Below are 20,778 nucleotides of genomic sequence, written 5' to 3'. Positions count from 1 at the left end.
TGCTATGACAAACACGCAGTGACGTGAGAAGTCCAATACAAAAGATGTATTGCAGTGAAAGGGCAGGACACGCTGTGGCGGAGCAGAGACACCTGCTGACATCACAGAGCTCAGCCTCAGCAGCAGGTGGAGGGATGCAGTCAGCGCACTGAAGGAAGGAAAGATAACCCCCCCGCTGGGGAGGAAATGAAGGACAACGTGGGAGGGAGGTGAGGAAATAAAGGTGACAGAGAGATACTTAAAGGGGAAGTGTATGACCTTTTTCACCGTTACAATACTAAAATAATAACCCAGTTTTCTAATATTTCACAAGTCTGTTCGTAAACAATTCAGATTGGTTATGCAGAAATGACACACTTCACCTTTAAAGAACATCCAGAAATGACTATTTAAGACAGAATAAGCCTTGCTCTTACTAGTGACAGCGATGTTGATCTCTCCAGAGCGAGGAATGAGCTCTTCGTCGGAGGGAAGCTGGGAGGAACTGGAGTGGCGTAGAGGCTCTAGGCTGATGCTGGTCTCAGAGGACAGGTCCACCAGCGCCGTCCTCTGGCTGGAAGTCTGACTGCGGGACATTCGGTCCATGTCAAAAGCCATGTTGTCCACGCAGGGCAGGTTCGGCTGCAAGGGCATACATGTCTTAGTCAAATTATATTACCAAATCACACCCCAAGATAAAAAAAAGATGATGTAAAAAAAGGTAAGATTTACAGCATTGAATATCAGCCATGACGTGAAAAATTGCATGAAATGACTAAAGTAACCACCAGAGGGAGCTACTGGATCATAAATCCAAGATTACAGCAAAAATTACATTATGATGTGTAAAGTTGTGTATTGTGTTGTAATCATTTTTTACAGTAATATCTTTACATTCTCAGTTCTGTAATAATTCTGGCAATCCATCCCAAACAAACTACAGGACTTGATGTTATTTTCAAGAGGATAAATCATAATAAAATCATAACAAATCAAATAAGAGCCTTATAAAAGTCATAACCTGTTTCCCTCTGAGATCAATGTGTCTGTTGTGTACACTTAGTAGCACATTTTGTGGAAAATTGTTCCCAGAAGACAGCTATAATGTTACAAAACTTGTTTTCTGTTTTTTTTTTTTACGAGGAGATGTCTCTTCGGAAGTGTGTGTGTGTGTGTGTGTGTGTGCTCACCATAACCCCCAGAGCTTTAAGGATGTTGAGTTTACACATGGGACAGGTGCAGTGCTCATTTAGCCAGGGATCCACACACATTTTATGGAAGACATGCCTAAAGAAGAGATGAAAACATTTTGATAGCCATAAATAAAGCACATCTGCATGTTTTAATCATCTGTTGAATTTGTATATATTTCAAGAGTAATGCATATGGTTGCAACAACATAAATATGCATGAATAAAATCTTTCTAATCTCTCTATTGCTATTATTATAATAATTCATTTCATTTATTTAGTGCTTTTCTGGGTAATATAAATGTGTATTTTCTGGTAATATAACTATGGCTGTGACAGTGCGCCAGAACGCCTACAGTACCACACACCAGCTTATTGGTGGAGAGGAGACAGAGTGATGAAGCCAGTCAGTATATATGGGGATGATAAGGAGGCCATGAAGATGGACAGAGACCACTGGGCAAATTTGGCAAATTGGGGCAAATTGACCACAGAGAGTCAGGACGTCGGTTTAACGTCTCATCTGAAGGACGGTGCTCTTTGACATTATAGTGTCCCCGTCACTATACTGGGCCGTTAGGACCCACACAAACCCCAGGGTGGGCACCCCCTACTGGCCTCACTTAAACCTCTTCCAGCAGCAACCTAGTTTTCCCATGAGGTCTCCCATCCAGGTACTATCCATGCTCAGCCCTGCTTAGCTTCAGTGGGCAACCAGTCTTTGGCTACAGGGTGATATGGCTGCTGGATTATAACAATGCAAGACCATGAAGTGCAGCATCAAGCCTTTGATATCACCATAATTCTTTGCAGCAACGATGAATATTTGAAACTGCTCTAAGAACACTAGTGCAAGAAGGACATTACACGTAAAAGCACATTACACATTTATATTAGTAGAGGAGAGAGTGAGAGGCAGATTAAAAGCAATAAGCTGGTGGACTTCAAAGCAGCAACATGAGCTTTCACAGAGAGCTGTTGAGTCTCTTCTCCTCCTCTTCCTCATATCCGGCTGCTGCACAATCTGAGCTGTGTTTACTCCAGGAAAGACCCTGGGCTCTCGACAGCGGAAACCCTCTTCATGAGGGAGATTCTCGGCACAAGCCAGCCATTGAAACTCGTGCTAGAGACAAGGCTGTTATTGTGGCTCAAAAGATTGTAGGAATCTTTCTCACTGCATCATAGAGCTGGGCAAATTATATCTAAAATGATGCTTAAAAGGTCTTACATTTTTAATCATTGTCATTTATATGCACACATACAACAATGCATAGTAATTAACAGCATTGTTTACCTATGGATGTTTATAGTAGATTTTAAATGATAAATTCACACAGATTTTTGAAACAAAATACATTAAATACATGCATGATACAAATTCATTTTATAAATATAGAAAAGTTTGGGGTCAGTGCAAAAATATTAAGCAGCACAACTGTTTTAAACACTGATAATAGTAATAAATGTTTCTTGAGCACCAAATCAGCGTATTAGAATGATTTCTGAAGGATCACGGGACACTGAAGACTGGAGTAATGATGCTGAAAATTAGGCTTTGCCATCACAGGAATAAATGACATTTTAAAATGCATTCAAATAGAAAACAGTATAGTCCCAACCGGAATAAAGGCAGGTTCCTCAGCCACAAGTTGTTTCGAAAAAGAATTCCGAACAGAACTACTGGGCAGGAGAGATAGTGGAATACAGCAGCAGCAATACATTTGAGAGGGGTTATCTAAGGATATCAAATAATGCTAAGTACGTCTTACATACTGCGACTAACAGGTGTGAGATGACCCATGCTTCTGAAATTATCCTGCAACAAAGTTACGTGCAAACAAACTCCAACAAAGCTGTATTTTCTTGGATGGAGAACATGCAAACAAGGGTCAAATGAATTATTAATGATGGTGCTTACAACACAAATTATACTAAAGAGATGCATGCCATCAAACTACGGCAGACCAGCTCTATAAGTCTGGGCCCAATCTTTATGTACTGTATTCTTTTACAGTTACCATATCACATGCATGTTTATACCATTTGCATGCATATGCAGTCAGACAGATCCATGAAGTTAAGGGCACACCCCTAAGGAAGTTACAGAGAAACAGCGAAGCTAATGCACAGGGACGCAAATTGAATGGCCTAGGCTAGGTCAAGTGTACTGCCATTACTTGTGCTTTGAGTTATTGATTGTGGTTGGAGAAGCTTATGCTTAAGAGAGCAGAGACACTCACATTAAGAAGGAATAAGATAAGATGGTAACTTATGCTTAGACGTTTCTTATGCTCACCAAGGCTGCAATTATTTGATTAAAAAATACAGTAAAAACTGTAGTATTGTAAAATATTATTACAATATAACATTGTTTGTATGTTTCTATGATGGCACAGCTAAATTTTCAGTATCAGTACTCCAGTCTCCAGAATTCTTTGATGTATATTTTTAGAATATTTAGAATATATTTGAATATAATTCTTTTGTAATATTATAATGTTTTGACGGTAAGAATGGTGGGAGTCCCATGAAATCAAATATGAGTTTCTGTTTTCTTTCCTGTGTTGACATATCTAGTATAGAAATAGGAAGTTAGGGGCAGGACATTTATTTTTTATTTTTATAGCCAATAGGCTTTTGTTTATATATTTTGCCACCTTTTGGGAGTGTGTTGGCTTATACATGACCCGAAAGCCATCAGAAATGGACTAAAAGTTTGATTTCATTGAGTCTTCAATGCTTGTAAGGCCTACATGGTCATCCAACCCTTCCTCATTATGACTAAGAGTCTGAGACTGGTTTGTAGCTGGATGTCAGCAGCTGTCTGAGGCAGTACAGGCTGCAGCTCATGAGTGTGTTATTTGATCTGACTGGAGTGAAGCAGTGATTCAGCCGTAAGCAGAGAACAATGCAATTAACCAAGCTCTGGATTAGCGTTTCATTGCTGCTGTGCAGTTGTAGAGACAGAAAGTGGGAGAGAAAGAGATAATAATGATAGAGTGAGTGGGTGTGGAATGGATGAAAAGAGAAATGGTACGACAGATTTCATAGAGAGATGACTGATACTGTACTTAAAAGGATAGTTTCTTTACTAGTGGTTCCAAACATGTATGACTGACTGACAAAATGAAATATGAGCTAAATGTCCAATTTATTTCATAAAACAGAGAGCGCAAAGTCATTTAGGTCTGGACCAACATCAGGGTGAGTAAATTACAACTAATGGTCTCCTTAAAAGGAAGCACCTCAGTTACTAAAACAGTGGCAACAACAATATGTCTGCCAAAAAGAGGAAGAAATGAAAAAAACAGCAATAGTGAGAAAACTAGTGATTTACTGCATGTTGCAGTTATAATGTGTGAACGTGTACAGTATGTGTGTTTGTTTTGAGGTGATCCACAAAATTTGCAGTCAGACTTCCAGCTGTGTGCCCAGGTCATACTCGGCAGATGGTGTCTGAAACTGTAGGAAAGGGCATGCTCGTGTATTTGTGTGTGCATACTGCATGTCGCATCCCTTTAATACAGTGTGCATGAATAATGTGTATCTGTTTGTAAGTATAAATGCGTGTCTGTGTTTGTGTGTTGGATGCCTAGAGGTCACGGGAAGCTGAGCTGCTAAAAATAAGCAGAGTGGGTCTGACAGGGGCAGTGTGATTCACAGCCACAGCAGTGCCATATTTCCTCAACAAAATCACATCTCACAACAGCAAGTGACCCCTGATCTCCCTTTCTCTCTCCAAATGTCATTTGACCATTATTCAAAGTCTGGGATCAAAACCAAATTGCACTGGGCAATGCAAAGAGATTTTTTCAGCAGACAACATAAGCTAAGGTGTTAAGAAGACAGAAATATCTTCATCTACACCATAACAAGGGAAGTTTCCTGAGCAAATTCAGAATTCAAATGATTATAAATGCAATTATTACTACTATTACAACTACTACTACTACTGTTATTATTATCCATGAAAAAAAAAAAAAAAAAAAAAAAAAAAAATCGTGTACCTAGACTTTTGTGGAGATTATAATGCCCTTATTACACAAAGCAAAACTAAACAAACACACACACACACACTTACTTGCAAGGTAGGATGCGGACCACATCATTTAGCTGATAACCTTCGATGCACACCGCACAATGATTAAAATCTGGTTCTGTTTCCTGAAAAACATGAACAAGTCAAATAATAAAGATGAGCTTTTTCATAAGTCAAACTTTAGCTAAAAATGAAATTGTCAACATTAGGACACTCCAGTAAGATACATTAGGGCAGCTTTAACATCATTTGCCAGTCAAACAAGAAAGAGGACTAATGTCAAAAGGCAGAAACTGAGGAAAATGATCAGAAGATAAAATGCAATAAATGACCACTGACAACACTAAAATAACACTGTTACATGACACATTCTAAACTTATCAATTATGAACATCTTTCATTTTTAAAATAGTTATGTGGGCTGCATTTTTGACCAATGCTACTTAGCACAACAAAACAGAAATAAAAACCAAGCGACCATCGCAATGTCCTGCTGCTCGTCACTTGGTGGACGTGATCAGGTAAGGACAAAAAATATATATATTTTTTTTTTCCCTATTCAATATGGCTATACAACAACAACAATTTTATAATTATACTTTTATTGTATTATTATTTACTTTATAAAAATGAAACAAATCATTAAGAAATATAACATACAGAAACAACTCTTAATGGTTGTTATAAGACAGTTGTAGGATCCTTCCTACTATTTATACTTAAGCGTCACTAGCCCATTATTATTAAATATGCATGCTGGCCTTATGACACGCATTTATGAGAAATGGGTATTAAGTGTGAAATTCTTTTTAACTCTTGGCAATATGCTTTGAGTACCTGCATTTCACTCTATATTGATCTGATCTCTTGACCTCCTCCTTGCCTCGTTCTTGCGTTTCTCACCCAGCTATTCTCAAGCTCAGCATTTATGGTTTAGATAATAATTTCATACAGTAGAGAGTGAAACTAAACTAAATTCTTCAAACAGATTCAAATTAAAAAGTCCCACTACAGCAATAAAATACATATAATATATATTAAGTACAATCTGAGTGCAATACTGTATACAACAGGGCATACTGCACATAATAATCTCTTTACTTCCGGAAGTCCAATCAAACAATAAGTCAAGGCACAAAAAAAGAGCAGTCACTGGTTGTTTGTCACTCGCTGAATGAATGATGAAGTGGTTGTGTGCTGTACATTTTGGCAAATGAAGTAGGCCATCTGGGTATTCCATGAACACCGTAGATTTGCATACCCTGCATCGTACACATACTGCATACTCCGACATGTAAGATTTGATAGCATGCCATTCTGAACATTCCGACTGTATTTTGTGTCAAATAATTTCCTAACACAGGTCCCAAAAATACAGGAATATAAATAGAGTAAAATCAGAAAGTAGTGTGGAAAACATTTCATCAGTGTAGTTCTAGAAACTCATGTCAACTTCCAGAGAAAACTATGGGAAGCTGTAACAGTGTATCCATCTAGTTATTGCAGGATAAGTGAGCAGGACATCGTTCAGCAGATTTAGTAGATACAATGTGTCAAAGATGCTGTATTTCTCTGGCTCCGCTTTCAGCCCATCTGTCATTTGACTGACCTGTGAGGTCAGTCTGAAGCCGATCTTGACATCACTGAGGAAACATTGCCTACTTGTAGGAGTGACAAGTGATCTGCATTTCTACAAATGGAATTAAAAAAATTAAATACTAAGCTTCAGGTTTTTATAACCCTTTAGTATCAGTTAAGAAAAGCAGATTATGACAAAATGATCTTGTGTATCTTTATTTTAGAGTGTATTTTTATTTTATTTTATTTTAACAGTGTTATCATTAACTAAAACAAAAACTATTAAAAATTGTTTTCATTAATTGAAATAAAATAAAATAAAATCTAAGAATTAGCTGAAAAACTTGAGCTTAAAAAAAAATCCTAAAAGAAAAAGAAAAAGACGTCCACTTCGCAACTGTTTTTAACTGACCAGGATCGGCGATCCTAAGCGTTGTACATCAGCGGTCACACAGGTGTCATGCACTCTGTGGCAGGAAATGCATGTTCAAGCTTCTGTCTGACAGACTGGCATTCTGACACCGTCATGCTTTCTAATCTTATCTCTTTTTTTTGCAATTGTTCTGCTTATTGTACATAATAAAATACAATAAGTTTATATCAGTAGTCCCATGTTCAAATGATGTCCTGATCAAGTTTTTTTTTTTATTAAAAGTGAAAGAAAAATAAATGAAACCTAAACATTCTAATATCCTAAACCTAAACTAAACTATAACCTAAATATCCTAAACCTAAACTAAATAACTAATAAAAATGACAAAAGCAAATAAAATTATTAAAAGGTAAACTAAAAATATCAAAATAAGAGCTAATTCAAAATATTCATAAATACTACAATAGTATATAAATAATACTATATTATTATCTAATAATAATTGTATTATTTATTAGTATATCATTTAATTCATTCCATTATTTTTTAGGCAATTAACAGCTCTAGTGTATAGTGCTACAATAACTGCTTGTATGGTATTCTTACTCTATAATCGCAAATAGACTTAGTATTATGAAGTACACCAAACAGCAGTAACATTTTCAAATACTATTTAGATATTATTATCATAGTATAAATATACCTCTAGTAGCAAGCAACGCATCACTCAGCCAGCTGACTCGACCTCCCTGGGCATAGAGCCATTTAGAAAGTGACAAAAATCCTCCTAGGTTTTATATCACACTCTGCCTTGTTCTTCCTGGAAGCACCTTCTCTACTCTAGATGCTATTTCCGTCACCTGGCAGTGTCCTGTCTACTCTGCATGGTCAAGGTCATGTTGTGGTGAGTGGTGTTCGGTTTCTAATGGGCCCCTCTTAGCGCAAGAGTCATCGACTGTGGTCCTGCCAGTCCCTGCAGAGGGACTTGGCCAATACTCAGAGGCCGAGAGGCTTCAGCCAAAAGCAGTGAAGCTGTAAAGATGCTTCATCACTGGAAAATGTGTCATAACTGATCGAAAATGTGTATGTGATCAAAAAGGAAAAAGTAGAGAGAGAGGAAGACAGACAGACGTTCTCTCACTCAATCTCTACTGAGCATGACCTCTCAGATGAAAGGTTTCAATTTCTTGCAGCACTTCTCCAAGGCCACTGATGTTTTATTCATAGCTGATGTGAGCTGACCTTGACTGGGCTATGATATGCACTGACTGGCACGGCTCCACCCCTTCTCCAAACCGAACAGCTGTGAAGTCTCACGACCCTGACTCGCTCACCTGACAGTCATTCACCTTTACACAGGTCAATGTCTGTCTTTGGACTGTGGTACAATCAGCAACATTACTTGCTGAGAAGAACCTAACCTGTCTACCACCAATATTAAACAGACAATTATTGATTAATTAAGAGCAATCAGTCATAAATATAAAAGAACCAATACTATAAACCAAAGATTTGAGACGCATTATATTATGTAAGCGATGATGCATTTACTGTGCTTTAGTTTTTGTTATCCCTAGTCACATTATTACAAAAAAGCAGTGCTGTTTGTTTGGATGTGAACTGAAACATGGATTTCAACAGTTTAACCTGTTCTGAGTTTGCCTTTTCCGAAGTAATAATAGTGATCATATGCATATCATCATCCAGCAATTTCCAGGCGCCGTGTTCTGTTTATGCTCTTCAGACGTCTGCTTTTAAACAGCATACACTCTGGACTGTAATGTATGGGTTGTTGCTAGACCGCAAGACTGGTGGGAGAAACTTGGATTTAGTAACTACTTGTATTTTTCAGGAATTAATTTATTTGTCGAATGCAGCTGTAAATAACCAAGACGTGTGCGTAATGAATGTGACTTCGCACTCGGAAGAAGAGTTACAACCATATTTAGCTGCAGTGTGTACGTGTCCAGTGAGTCCTTTTTATGGAGAATGGAGATGCATTATGAATGGAGAATTACACAAACCGTTCCATAACAGGAAACGGTTTCATAACAGGCATGGACATGAGCCTGAGAAAAATAAACAAGCAATGACATCAAAAGACCTCACCTTGTCCCCTCTTTTTACTGTCCTGGTAGTCAGCTTGCTAATGGCCTTCTTGGCAGCATCTCCCAGCCGTCGCTATAGTAACAAAGGACGAGAGGAGAGAGTAAGTCACATAATTTTAGATTTGCAGCTTCATTTAATGAAACAGGAAATTAAAATGACTAAAAAGAGTTGGGGAATAAAAGACTCAAAAAACAGCAGAAAGAAAATTACATTACAGATTTTGATAAACAATGTAGGGGTAAATAATAATGAGGAGAAACCATTAGCGATATTAATTGTCATAAAAGCAACATATCTGAGTGTCTATCAGGATTGTATTAAGCAAGGCAGAGTTAGCGAAAGGCATGCCAGAGACGGCCATAAATAAAAGACTAAGTGCATCCTGTGATGGGCAGTTCATTGTCTGTGTGTGTTTATAAGTGTATGTTCTGAGATGTCCTCGGTCTTCATTCTGCCAATTTATTGCTAAATAAACAGCTCAGTGATTTACTGCCGACAGTTTACAGAAAATGCCAAAGGACCAACAGGGGCCCAAAGGATTAGCGCTAACTAAACTGTTCGTGTGTGCTATATTTGCAAGGGCCTCAAAATGTTCTCACAAATACAGACACAAACAAACCTTACGGTTCAAAAAATGGGCAAATTAAGTTTAAAAATGCCAAAGGGGTTAGGGTCAGTCTGCACTAATTATAATTAGCTTAATTAAAGAACAACAAGTCAATGGAAGGTGCAAGCAATTACATTTATGCCAAATTCAAAACATTAAAATGACCTGCTAATCAGCTAAATACATTTACGCTACCTTTCAAAAGTTTGGGGTCGTTAAACATTTTTCAGATATTTTTGAAAGAAGTCTCTTTTGCTCACAAAAGATACAATTATTTTATATTGTGAATTGAAATAATTACAAATATTATTAAAATAACCATTTTCTATTAGAATATATCTTAAAATGTAATTTATTCCTGTGATGGCAAAGCTGAATTTTCAAATGAAGTGTCACATGATCCTTCAGAATTCATTCTAATATGCTGATTAAGGCAAAAGGAATATTTCTTCTTATAATCAATGTTGGAAACAGTTGCTCTGTTTAATATTTTGTTTTTAGTTTTAATTTTACAATTCTTAGATGAATAGAAGGTTAAGCATTTATTCGAAATAGAAATGTTTTATAACATTATACATGTATTTTACTGTCACCTTTAGTCAATGTATAGCATTCATGCTGAATAAAATTATTAATTTATTTAAAAAAAATTCTGCCCCCAAACTTTTGAACAGCAGTGTACTGTAAATGTACATCAAAATGCTAATAACTATCATAAGTCAGATATCTTTGCATTATTGTAATTGTGTCTACTATTTCAAATCTAGCTGGTGACTAAGAGATTCAGATTTGACATATTTCAACTTTATAAAAAAAAAAAATGAATACCAGCAGCTGTTATTACCACCTTATTATAGCCTGTTTATGCAAGTAGTAAATTCAGAGGTCTGATAAAAGCGAAAGGGCAGTGAGACATAAATACTAAAGTAGAGAAATGAGGTCTATGAGTCTGTTTGTGTGGAACCAGACGCTGAAGAGGCAGAGTGTCACCACACACACACACACACACACATTAAGATTTCATGAGCTAGGAAGGATGGGCCATTTACTACTATCTTTGAGCACACGGGAAGTTCTTGAAGGTCAGATAAGCCTGTTAAATATCAGGGAGGTCTTTGAAAGAAAAATCTGGCAAGGTTTTAGCTGCAAGCTTGAGGTATGAGACTGGGTTTGTGTGTGTTTTCAAAAGAACTGTGTGTGTTGTTTAAGACCTGACTGCGGTCCCTTGCGCTGGTGTCTCTGATCTTCTGGATGAAGTAGAATATTAGCCAAGCAGACGAGATGATCATCAGTACAATGAAGGAGATGGAGACGAACACCAAGGAGCCACGGTTGATGTTCTTAGGCAGCCCTCGTGACCCCACCATCACGGAGACCAACACAGTCTGGTTCTTCTCCAGGAATCCCAGAATATCCTTTCCAAAGGACTCAGTGATCATCACTGCCACTATGTCTCCAGTGCCTTTGGAGAAAGAACTTATATAAGAACATGTTGTGATGAAAAAAAAAAATAGTAGTAGTATTAGTAATACTACTACTACTACTACTACTACTACTACTACTGAAGATACAAATATACAGGGCCCCATACAAACATAACATTTTACAAAAAAGATACACAATCCATACCAGGTTGCACCAGATGTATTTATTATTATTTTGTTATCTGTTCAGAGCATATCAAAACATCTCACAGATATGCACTGATCTTGTTCAATTCAGTGTAATGCTCCTAAGTCTGACCTATTAAACATTCACACAAAATGGCACAGTAATCATGCCACCAGAAAATGAGGACAAACAAACACTTCGTCCATCCCCCCCTCCCCTCCCCCCCACCACAAACACACACAATTAGACCGATCTGGAGCTTAGGCCATGCCACAGACACTGATATAATTCAGGCCCTCAGGCTTAGCAATAATAAGGTTAGAACAGTACAGATGGAAACCTACTGCAGACCTGCCCTAGTCAGTGATCAAATCTCACCATATTCTGCACTTGAACTGCCCTATAACAAATGCGATGACAAATAGCATCACATAACTATTATGATGATAGAATATGTTTAGGCAAATGTGACAAGACAGTATGTTACTTTTTGACCATAGCAAAAATATGATTAACCCCTGATGGCACAAACTTTGAAATACAAACTATTTTGAGAGATAGACAGACTGTAGCAACATGTTTTTGAAGTAAAAGTTTCTTGTTGAACCACTGAGATGCCATAATGTTACAGTAAACTGACTTTTTCCAATGACGAGTCTCAATTTCTCAAGGCCACAGATATACTTTCAGTTTTGTAGCAGCAGATAGAATGGCAGTGCTGTGAAAGAATCACAACGGACACAGGTTTTTACAAAATCCTGTGAAAGGAACCACATGGAGCTGTTGTTTCTTAAAGCATTACGATGAAAGCATAGTGAAACAAATCTCATAATTCCTAAAAGCTTGGCAGAGCTTGACAACTTTATTACTGCTAAATATGAGAATGTACAGTATCTCACAGAAGTGAGTACACCCCTCACATTTTAGCAAACATTTTAGTATATCTACTCAAGGGACAATACTATAGAAATGAAACTTGGATATATTTTAGAGTATACTCTATTGTCAATGTGCTGCTATAGCAGTATACTGTCCTCAAAAATAACTCAACATACAGCCATTATTGTCAATAAAGCTGGCAACAAAAGTGAGTACACCCTAAGTGATAATATCTGTACCTCATTTAACCATGCAAAGCCAAATGTCCTATTCATCATGTTCGTGTTTTTGTCTGTTTGACAGGACCATACAAATTGTTGTTTCTTGTATTAGAGCAGTTAAAATTTGTGCTTTGAGTACAATTCTCTCATACTGACCACTGGATGTTCAACATGGCACCTCATGGCAAATAACTCTCTTTTTGAGAGGCATTTGATCATTAGAATTGTTGCTCTCCACAAAGATGGCCTAGGCTATAAGAAGATTGGTAACACCCTGAAACTGAGTTACAGTGCAGGCCAGGGACATACAGAGGTTTTCCAAGACGGGTTCCACTCGTAACAGGTCTCGCAAGGGTCAATCAAAGAAGTTGAGTCCTCGTGCTATGCGTCAGGTGCAGAAGCTGGCCTCAAAAAACAGACGCATGATCGTGCCAGCATTGCTTTAGAGGTTGCAGAAGCGGAAGGTCAGCTTGTCAGTGCTCAGACCATACACCGCACACTGCAACAAGTCGTTTTGCATGGCCGTCGTCCCAGAAGGAAGCCTCTTCTGAAGCTGGCTCACAAGAAAGCCTGCAAACCATTTGCAGAAAGCAACATGTCCAAGAGCATGAATTACTGGAACCATGTCCTGTGGTCTGATGACACTAAGATAAAACTTGTGTGGCTCAGATGGTGTCCAGCATGTGTGGCGACGCCCTGGTAAGGAGTGCCAAGGAAATTGTATCTTGCCTACAGTCAAGCATTGTGGTGGTAGCATCATGGTCTGGGGGTGCATGAGTGCTGTTAGTACTGGGGAGCTGAGCTTCATTGAGGAAAACATGGATTCCAACATGTACTGCGACCTTCTGAAGCAGAACTTTATGCCCTCTCTTCGGAAACTGGGCAGAACAGCATGATAACGACCCCAAACACTCCGCCATGATGACAACTGCCTTGCTGAGGAAGCTGAAGGTGATGGAGTGGCCAAGTATGTCTCCAGACCTGAACCCTATTGAGCACCTGTGGGGCATCCTCAAGCGGAAGGTGGAGAAGCACCATGTGTCTAACATCCATCAGCTCCGTGATGTCATTATGGAGGAGTGGAAGAGGATCCCAGCAACACAAAATATTGACACTTTGGATACAGTTTTGACATGTTCTCTTAGGGTGTACTCACTTTTGTTGCCAGCTATTTTGACAATAATGGCTATATGTTGAGTTATTTTCAGAGGACAGCAAATATAAACTGCTATACAAGCAGCACAATGACTACTGACTATATCCAAGTTTCATTTATATAGTATTGTCCCTTGAGAAGATATACTAAAATGTTTGCTGAAATGTGAGGGGTGTACTCACTTTCGTGAGATACTGTATAAAAATATTTGATTTCTGGGTCACTTATTAAATGCAAGCAAATTTGAAATATTGACCTTATACAAATGATACATTTGGACAATGGGTCTCATTCACTAATAATTGCATGGATTATTTTTGTATTTGTATGCACAGCAGGCTTGTGCAAAATTCAGAATTTCCGAATTGGCCTCCATTCAATTCATGAATTGGAATTTGAATTGAATTTCCTCTGCCCCACAAGACATTGAATTGAATTTAAATTGGAATGACAGGAAGTGGAATTAAATTCATGGCAATTCAAAGAAATTCCACACAGTCACACAACAGGAAGAATGTGTTTAGTCTCGCATGCATGTTAGGAAGATTACTTTGTAAATGTTATTGCTTACTGTTATTAGTTACCCATTATAAATGTGGTTTGGATTACTTAATTTGGATAACTTTATCAATGCAAAGCATTTTCGTTTTAAGTTTATTAGTAACTTGTTGAATTAAACATTTTACCTCAGTAATACAACTAAATACAATTACTTTAATTTTGTAATTTAATAACAGAAATTTCATTTCACGTAACTATTTACTGCTCAACCCTGCATACATTTTGTTCTAAAATAGATATTGATCAAATTCTTGAAATAAATTACCCCCTCAGTGTTGTTTAATTAGTTTTGTTCCAATGTATTTTTTATTTCAAAGTAATCACACAAACACAAAGTTGTTTAATGCAGTTATCATTTATTCCAGTGCAAAAAATTACTGAGCAACACTGTTGCATCTAATTCTCAATAGCTCCTCAAATGTTTTTTCATTGAGTCTGCACCGTTCTGGGTTGCGTTTCCCGAAAGCATCGTTGGCCAACTATGGTCGCAAGTTCCGTCGTTACCAATAGAGTTCAATGGACATTGCAATGAACTTGCGACCATAGTTGGCCAACGATGCTTTCGGGAAACGCACCCCTGGTCTGAATATCTTTCCTGCAACACTAAAGATTCTCTCAACTGGTGCAGAGTGAAGTTGTAAGGGACTTCTGAAACTTAAAATGTCCAGTGTTGCCCATTAAATTGTGCTTTCAAACAAATGTCCAGCTCAAATTGTTTAGCAACCATTTTAAATACTTGGTGAAAGTAAAGCATTCTAGGAAATGGAGTCATGTTCCATCATGTTCCACAAAATTACAATTACAATAAATCAAACTGAAATAAACTTAATGTTCTGTGACTAAATGGTAAATAGACTGCATTTATATAGCACTTTCACAGACCTATGGCCACCAAAGTGCTTTACATAGCCTCAAATTCACCCATTCACACACCAACAGCAGTGTCAGCCATGCAAGGCGCCAACCAGCTTGTCAGGAGCAGCTGGGGTTACGCGTCTTGCTCATGGAAAACCTCGACACTTGGTCAAGTGGAATCGGGGATTGAACCACCAACCTTTCGGTTTGTAGACAACCTACATGAACCACTGAGCCACTGCCGCCCCGCATATTATAATGCAATCATATTTCATTGTTAAACACTTCACTTTAAATATGTATATGAATTTCTTTGAATTTGTATTGAATTGCAATTCTGCTTCCTTTAATTCAAATTCGAATTGTAATTCTAGATCCTGTTTTTGACATCAATTCAAATTCAATTCAAATTCAAGAATTTAATTGGAATTAAGGAGTCATTCTCAATTCAATTCTGAATTGTGCACAAGCCTGATGCACAGGAGAACTTACTTACATTACTCCACCTAATTCACAACACGTTTGTACGCACATGAATTTGTTCTAAACATCATTCTGATGTTAGTGAATTTGGAGTATTCTCATTGAGCGGCCGTGTGCACAAGTTTAGTTGCACAAAACTCGCCCAAACCATCTCTATATAAGGTGCTTTCTGCACACGTTTTCATTATAGCCTTTCATAACTATCGTCAAACTTGCCGCTGTTTGCAGACGTGCTCTCCCCCAATCCTCAAGCAATGCCACGAGTGCCATTCTCACCAGTTCTCACAACAAACACCTTTTATACAGACCTCTCATTAGCCAGCTGTACACACATATATCTGCATTATTCAGAGAAACCTCACAGCTGAAGCTATAGCCTAATGCAGCTTTTCTTACTCTTATCTGTATATGATAAAATGTATTTAAGATTAAATTAAATTGCATAATTTAATAAATTCATATATGGATTATAAAGTACAATAAATGCAACATACTTCAATATAATTACAGTCGGTGATGGTGAACGAATACGTTCATCCAGTACAAAGTACCCACCCATGTCAACTGCAAGCCCAACTTATGCTATTTATTTATGAACATTTTTTTTATAAATTTATATATAAAAAGTTACAGAGTGACTGATTTGAAAAGTTAGTAATAAAATGAACAATAAAGTAACACATTTTAGAAAAAGTTGCAGGTCTATTATTTTGCATTTACACTCCAAGACTTAATGCACAGATGTTTTGACATACATCATCATATTTGTTTCATCCATTGCTATGGTTATCACTGTCAATTGGATTTAATCACGCTTAAATACGGTTGTCAATCCAGAAACTTTGCAATGTGTAGCAGCATGAAAAACATATATTATATACAGAAAGAAGGCAAAGATGGTTGCCATTACAATCACCGAAGCTGTTTAATACTTTAGTTCAGTGTGATATAGGCCTACACAAAGCTACACTCTTGTGAAAACTCAATGAAGCTGTGAAGCTTTCTACGCTGTGCAATGAATTATTTACTGACACCGTGTTTATACTTTGTTGGTTATGATGAAAGGATTCGCGAGCATGCAGATTCTGACTAACAAACACATCTGATTGGCCAGAGTTCACATGCTCAACAGATATGTCTGTGATTGGTTACAAAACACACCATAAACCTTTGAGGCTCTTCACAGAGCAATTACACAAAGACTCACAGGAGAGTGTTAAAGCAGATTTCTATCATCGGGTAGGCTATCGGTACAGCAGAATGCAGATATCGTCACAATAAATGATCAAATAAATCTTTGGCCAGACAAAAATTCCTTTCGGTGTCCACACATTTTGAATGCAGGAAAAAGGATCATAAAAAAAATACATAAATACTAATGCTGTCATTAAAACAAATACTAATGCATTCTGAAATCAAAATGTTTCAATTCAACGTTTCACAAATAAAACATTATTATTCAATTAGAAATGAAAGCAAACCAGAAGCATTTTTACTAGTGGACGGACTTTTGGACTGACTTTTCAGTAAATCTAGAATAAAACCGCTGTTTTATCATAAACATTTGGAACAACAATCATTTTAATCTGCTATTTCTATATTGTATAATACACATTTTAGTATTATATTAGCCACCCTGCTTTATACTTATTAGGATTGGTATTGGACTTTGTAAATAGCTCCATATGTGTCCAATAACAAACAATGCTTAATACTACTAAATACCTAAAATAAATACTATGAAAATAATGTTCACTACATCCAGTTTATTAAGAGTTCTAGTTGATTAATATTTAGCCTAACTGTAGTATAAGGCCAAAGGGTGAACAGGCATGCATTTGCTATGGAAGCAATCAAAGGTACATTATCCCTTGTGTATAAAAACGGCTGCATCTTACAGCCAAATCCTGAATGTCTTAAAAGTGTGAGAAAGGAGTCCGGATGTCAGAAAATGTCCGTGTGAATGTGGGTGCTTCTGTGTGTGACGTGCGTTTTCTTGCATAAACAAATGTTTACTTATGCAGCCTACCTGTTGGTGTGATTTTGTATAGATTTTCGACCGCATTGGTGTATGTGAGTTCTTGTATGTGTGTGTAAGCGTGTGAGAATGAGACGTGACTGGCATTCTGCCTGGCTCAGAAGGCAGTTTGTCAGCAGTAAAGATGATGTCTACGGCAGGACAGGGACAATTTGCTCTAGTAGTGACTGATAGAGTAGCTCAGATCCACTTCAAGGCCATTTTTCTCCATAAATGGCATAAAAACCAACAGATGTATATCATTATACATAACTCACTTCTACAGGCACAGTCTGTTAGACATGGAACTCACAGTTTTATCAAACTAAATATGATAAGCTATAATAATAATAACATCATTATCAGATATGATCCCCATAGAGATCTCAATAAAATCAGCCAAAGATTAAAATGTAAAAAATGTTAACTACTTGTCCTTCACGCATGTAGAAACATTAACTTCTTAAATTAAAAAGGAGAGAATGTGTGAATGGCCTTAAATTGTAATGTGCTGTTTATTCATTATCGACTGTTCCTGCTGTAAAGGTTAAGGCATGCGAATATTGATCTTTGTTAAAAGGGAAACTCCCTCAAAGGTGGTCTTAAGCCCTGCACATGCTGACTGACTCTGACAGTAAAGGTGATGTGATCCTTCAAACCACAGTGACCCAAACGAGGATGTGGCATTATGAATTTTGATGTCACAGTCTTTGAACAGATATTTCAAGGTGTTTATGCTTCTGTACCAACAATGCTCAGATGAATTAAATAATAATTATTTACAATAACATGGAACTTGCCAGTAAATGCAGAGCAGAGTTAATACGCGTGCACTTTTATATCTTGGACATGAACACATTCACACTTTAGCTTCACACTTCAATCTACATCACTGAAACTAAAACAAATGTATGGTTTGTACGGTCAAAACAGTCCCTGGTTATTCTTCTGTAAAACATCATTACAGAACCTGACATAAATACATATGACAACTGCATGGCTTACTATAACTAAATCCTAAGTTACTTGCTCTTAAAAAGAGTGTGTCAGTTTGCTTGCATCTTTCGTGTTGAAAACACTTCTCCACCCACACACACATGCACAAACCCCAAACTTCCTGTAGGTACACAAGATATGTTTATCTAAATGCAGTGATCTGAATGTGTGACTGAAACCTATATATAAATATATCGTCTTACATGTATAAAAATCACATGCACAATTTGTAAAGTAGTGCAAGAACAATGAACTCTCTGAATAAGTCAATGCATTGTGATTCTTTTTCAAATATCCACAAAACTTTACCCATTTATATAATATTATTGTATTTATTAATATTTTAAATTTGCTTTTAGTTTTATGTTTTTAGTTTTAATTATTGTGTTATGTGCTTGTCGTTTTTAGTAATTTAGTAGTTATTTTTAGTATTTTTCAGTGCTCTGATGTGGCATTTCATTCACATTTTACAAAAGCCAAAGATCTTTAACGCTGAATTGGCAGCAAGTTAGTCACCTTAACGTTTTAAATTACCTTAGATTTGCTTCCCTACACTGTTGCTGAAAAATTGAGATGCACAGAGAACCCTGGCACAATTGTCTTGGTCATGACTTTATATGAATCCGAATTTAAATGAATTGTAAGATCCTTTACAGCTTGTATAAAGATGTTTGAACCCCATATGTGGCAGGGGAAAAGGACCTTCTGAATAAATCATGCAGTCCTGCTATATTTAAACATCTCATCGATCCCATTCTGATAGCGCTGCTGTGACTCACCATCTCTCCCCTTTCTCCTGTTCCTACATTGGCCCACCCCTTCATACGTCCAAAGACGCTGCTTAGAAGTTTTAGGTTGATTCTTATGTGCTCTGTGCATCCAGAGCTGTTGCATATATGCCAAGCTAGAAGTGTGTGTGTGTGTGTGTGTGTGTGTGTGTGTGTGTGTGTGGAGAGTGCACCTGCAGAATAGTGACTGCTCTGGCAGATAGATTTCAGTACGCACAGTCCTTCATCATGTCCGAATGTCCTCTAAAACCAAACATACAGTCCCTGTCACTGTCTCACAGCAGGTTTACAGCCCAAAGACAAATTATGAAATACCTACACACACACAAACAACACTTTCCAAACTCAACAAACGGATGATAACTTTCTAGCCAGCAGACTTGAAAATATTACAATCAGCATTTGTCCTGAATGCTCGTGCTCCTCAAGGCTACTGTTTTGGCTACAACTGAGAGTCATCCACAAATTTGTTTGTGACATAAAAAATAAATCCATTAATTAACAAAGTAAAAAAATGGCTTATTTACCAATAAAGTTGTGTTATGACCTAACAACAATATTGGGGTTATTAATTTAATTATGTGCATGAACAACATAAAATTAATAATTTCCCTATATGCATGTAAAATATAGTATTTATGTTTTTCTTTTTGTCCTTTCTGTTACTACAGGTCACACATCTCGACAACCCACACTTACAGAGAGCAGGCAGCACAGAATGAGTGAGCAAACGTTCACACAGGATGTTTTATTGCATTCAAAAACAGCTAAACGAAGCACCACATAAATGGAACAGAACACATGGGGTTTGAAATGAGTTTTTTAAACCATCTTAAAAATGGTGGGGAGACATTTTAAAAATAGTCACGATGCAACCGCCACAGACGTCAGTAGACAGTCAGCATGTGCAGTGTGCACTGATTAAAAAAAAAAAAAACACCTTTAAAAACAACACTGAATAAGTCTACCTCAAACAGACTAACAAAATGACCAACACAGAATAAAAAAAATAATCTACACATTTTGAATAGATAACATAATAAAAGCACTACTAATGACATCACTGTTAGAATTTGCAATACTTAAAATATACATATATATTTTTTTAACTGCATACAGTATTACAATAGCTAGATTTGATCTACTGGGTTGGACTATAATAGGACTACAATACATAAAAAAAAAAAAAAAAAAAAAGAAGACAGGATTAAAGTCACATGCAAGTATTATAAACACTTGCATAATTGATAATAAACAATCCATAATGTATTATGCGTAGCTTGGTGTAGTTGTATCATGTCCGGTTAGCATCTGTGTGGTCTGTTTAGTAAACAC

At 37.1% G+C, this 20,778-nt stretch overlaps 1 protein-coding gene across 2 annotated transcripts in view; it reads right to left on the bottom strand.

Annotated features, from left to right (window-relative positions):
• rnf130 (ring finger protein 130) overlaps positions 1-20,778 on the bottom strand; it is a 44,241-nt gene that overhangs the window by 5,354 nt on the left and 18,109 nt on the right. For both annotated transcript variants that reach the window (XM_081383259.1, XM_081383260.1), the window contains exons 4-8: positions 11,088-11,338; positions 9,270-9,341; positions 5,252-5,334; positions 1,170-1,266; positions 417-621 (exon numbers count right to left, since the gene is read on the bottom strand). In XM_081383259.1, the coding sequence (XP_081239385.1) occupies positions 417-621; positions 1,170-1,266; positions 5,252-5,334; positions 9,270-9,341; positions 11,088-11,338 (708 nt within the window). The remainder of the gene's footprint in view (positions 1-416; positions 622-1,169; positions 1,267-5,251; positions 5,335-9,269; positions 9,342-11,087; positions 11,339-20,778) is intronic.

Source organism: Scardinius erythrophthalmus (assembly GCF_964197995.2).
Source record: "Scardinius erythrophthalmus genome assembly, chromosome: 13".
Taxonomy (NCBI): domain Eukaryota; kingdom Metazoa; phylum Chordata; class Actinopteri; order Cypriniformes; family Leuciscidae; genus Scardinius; species Scardinius erythrophthalmus.
This window is presented reverse-complemented; position numbering and strand designations above follow the sequence as displayed.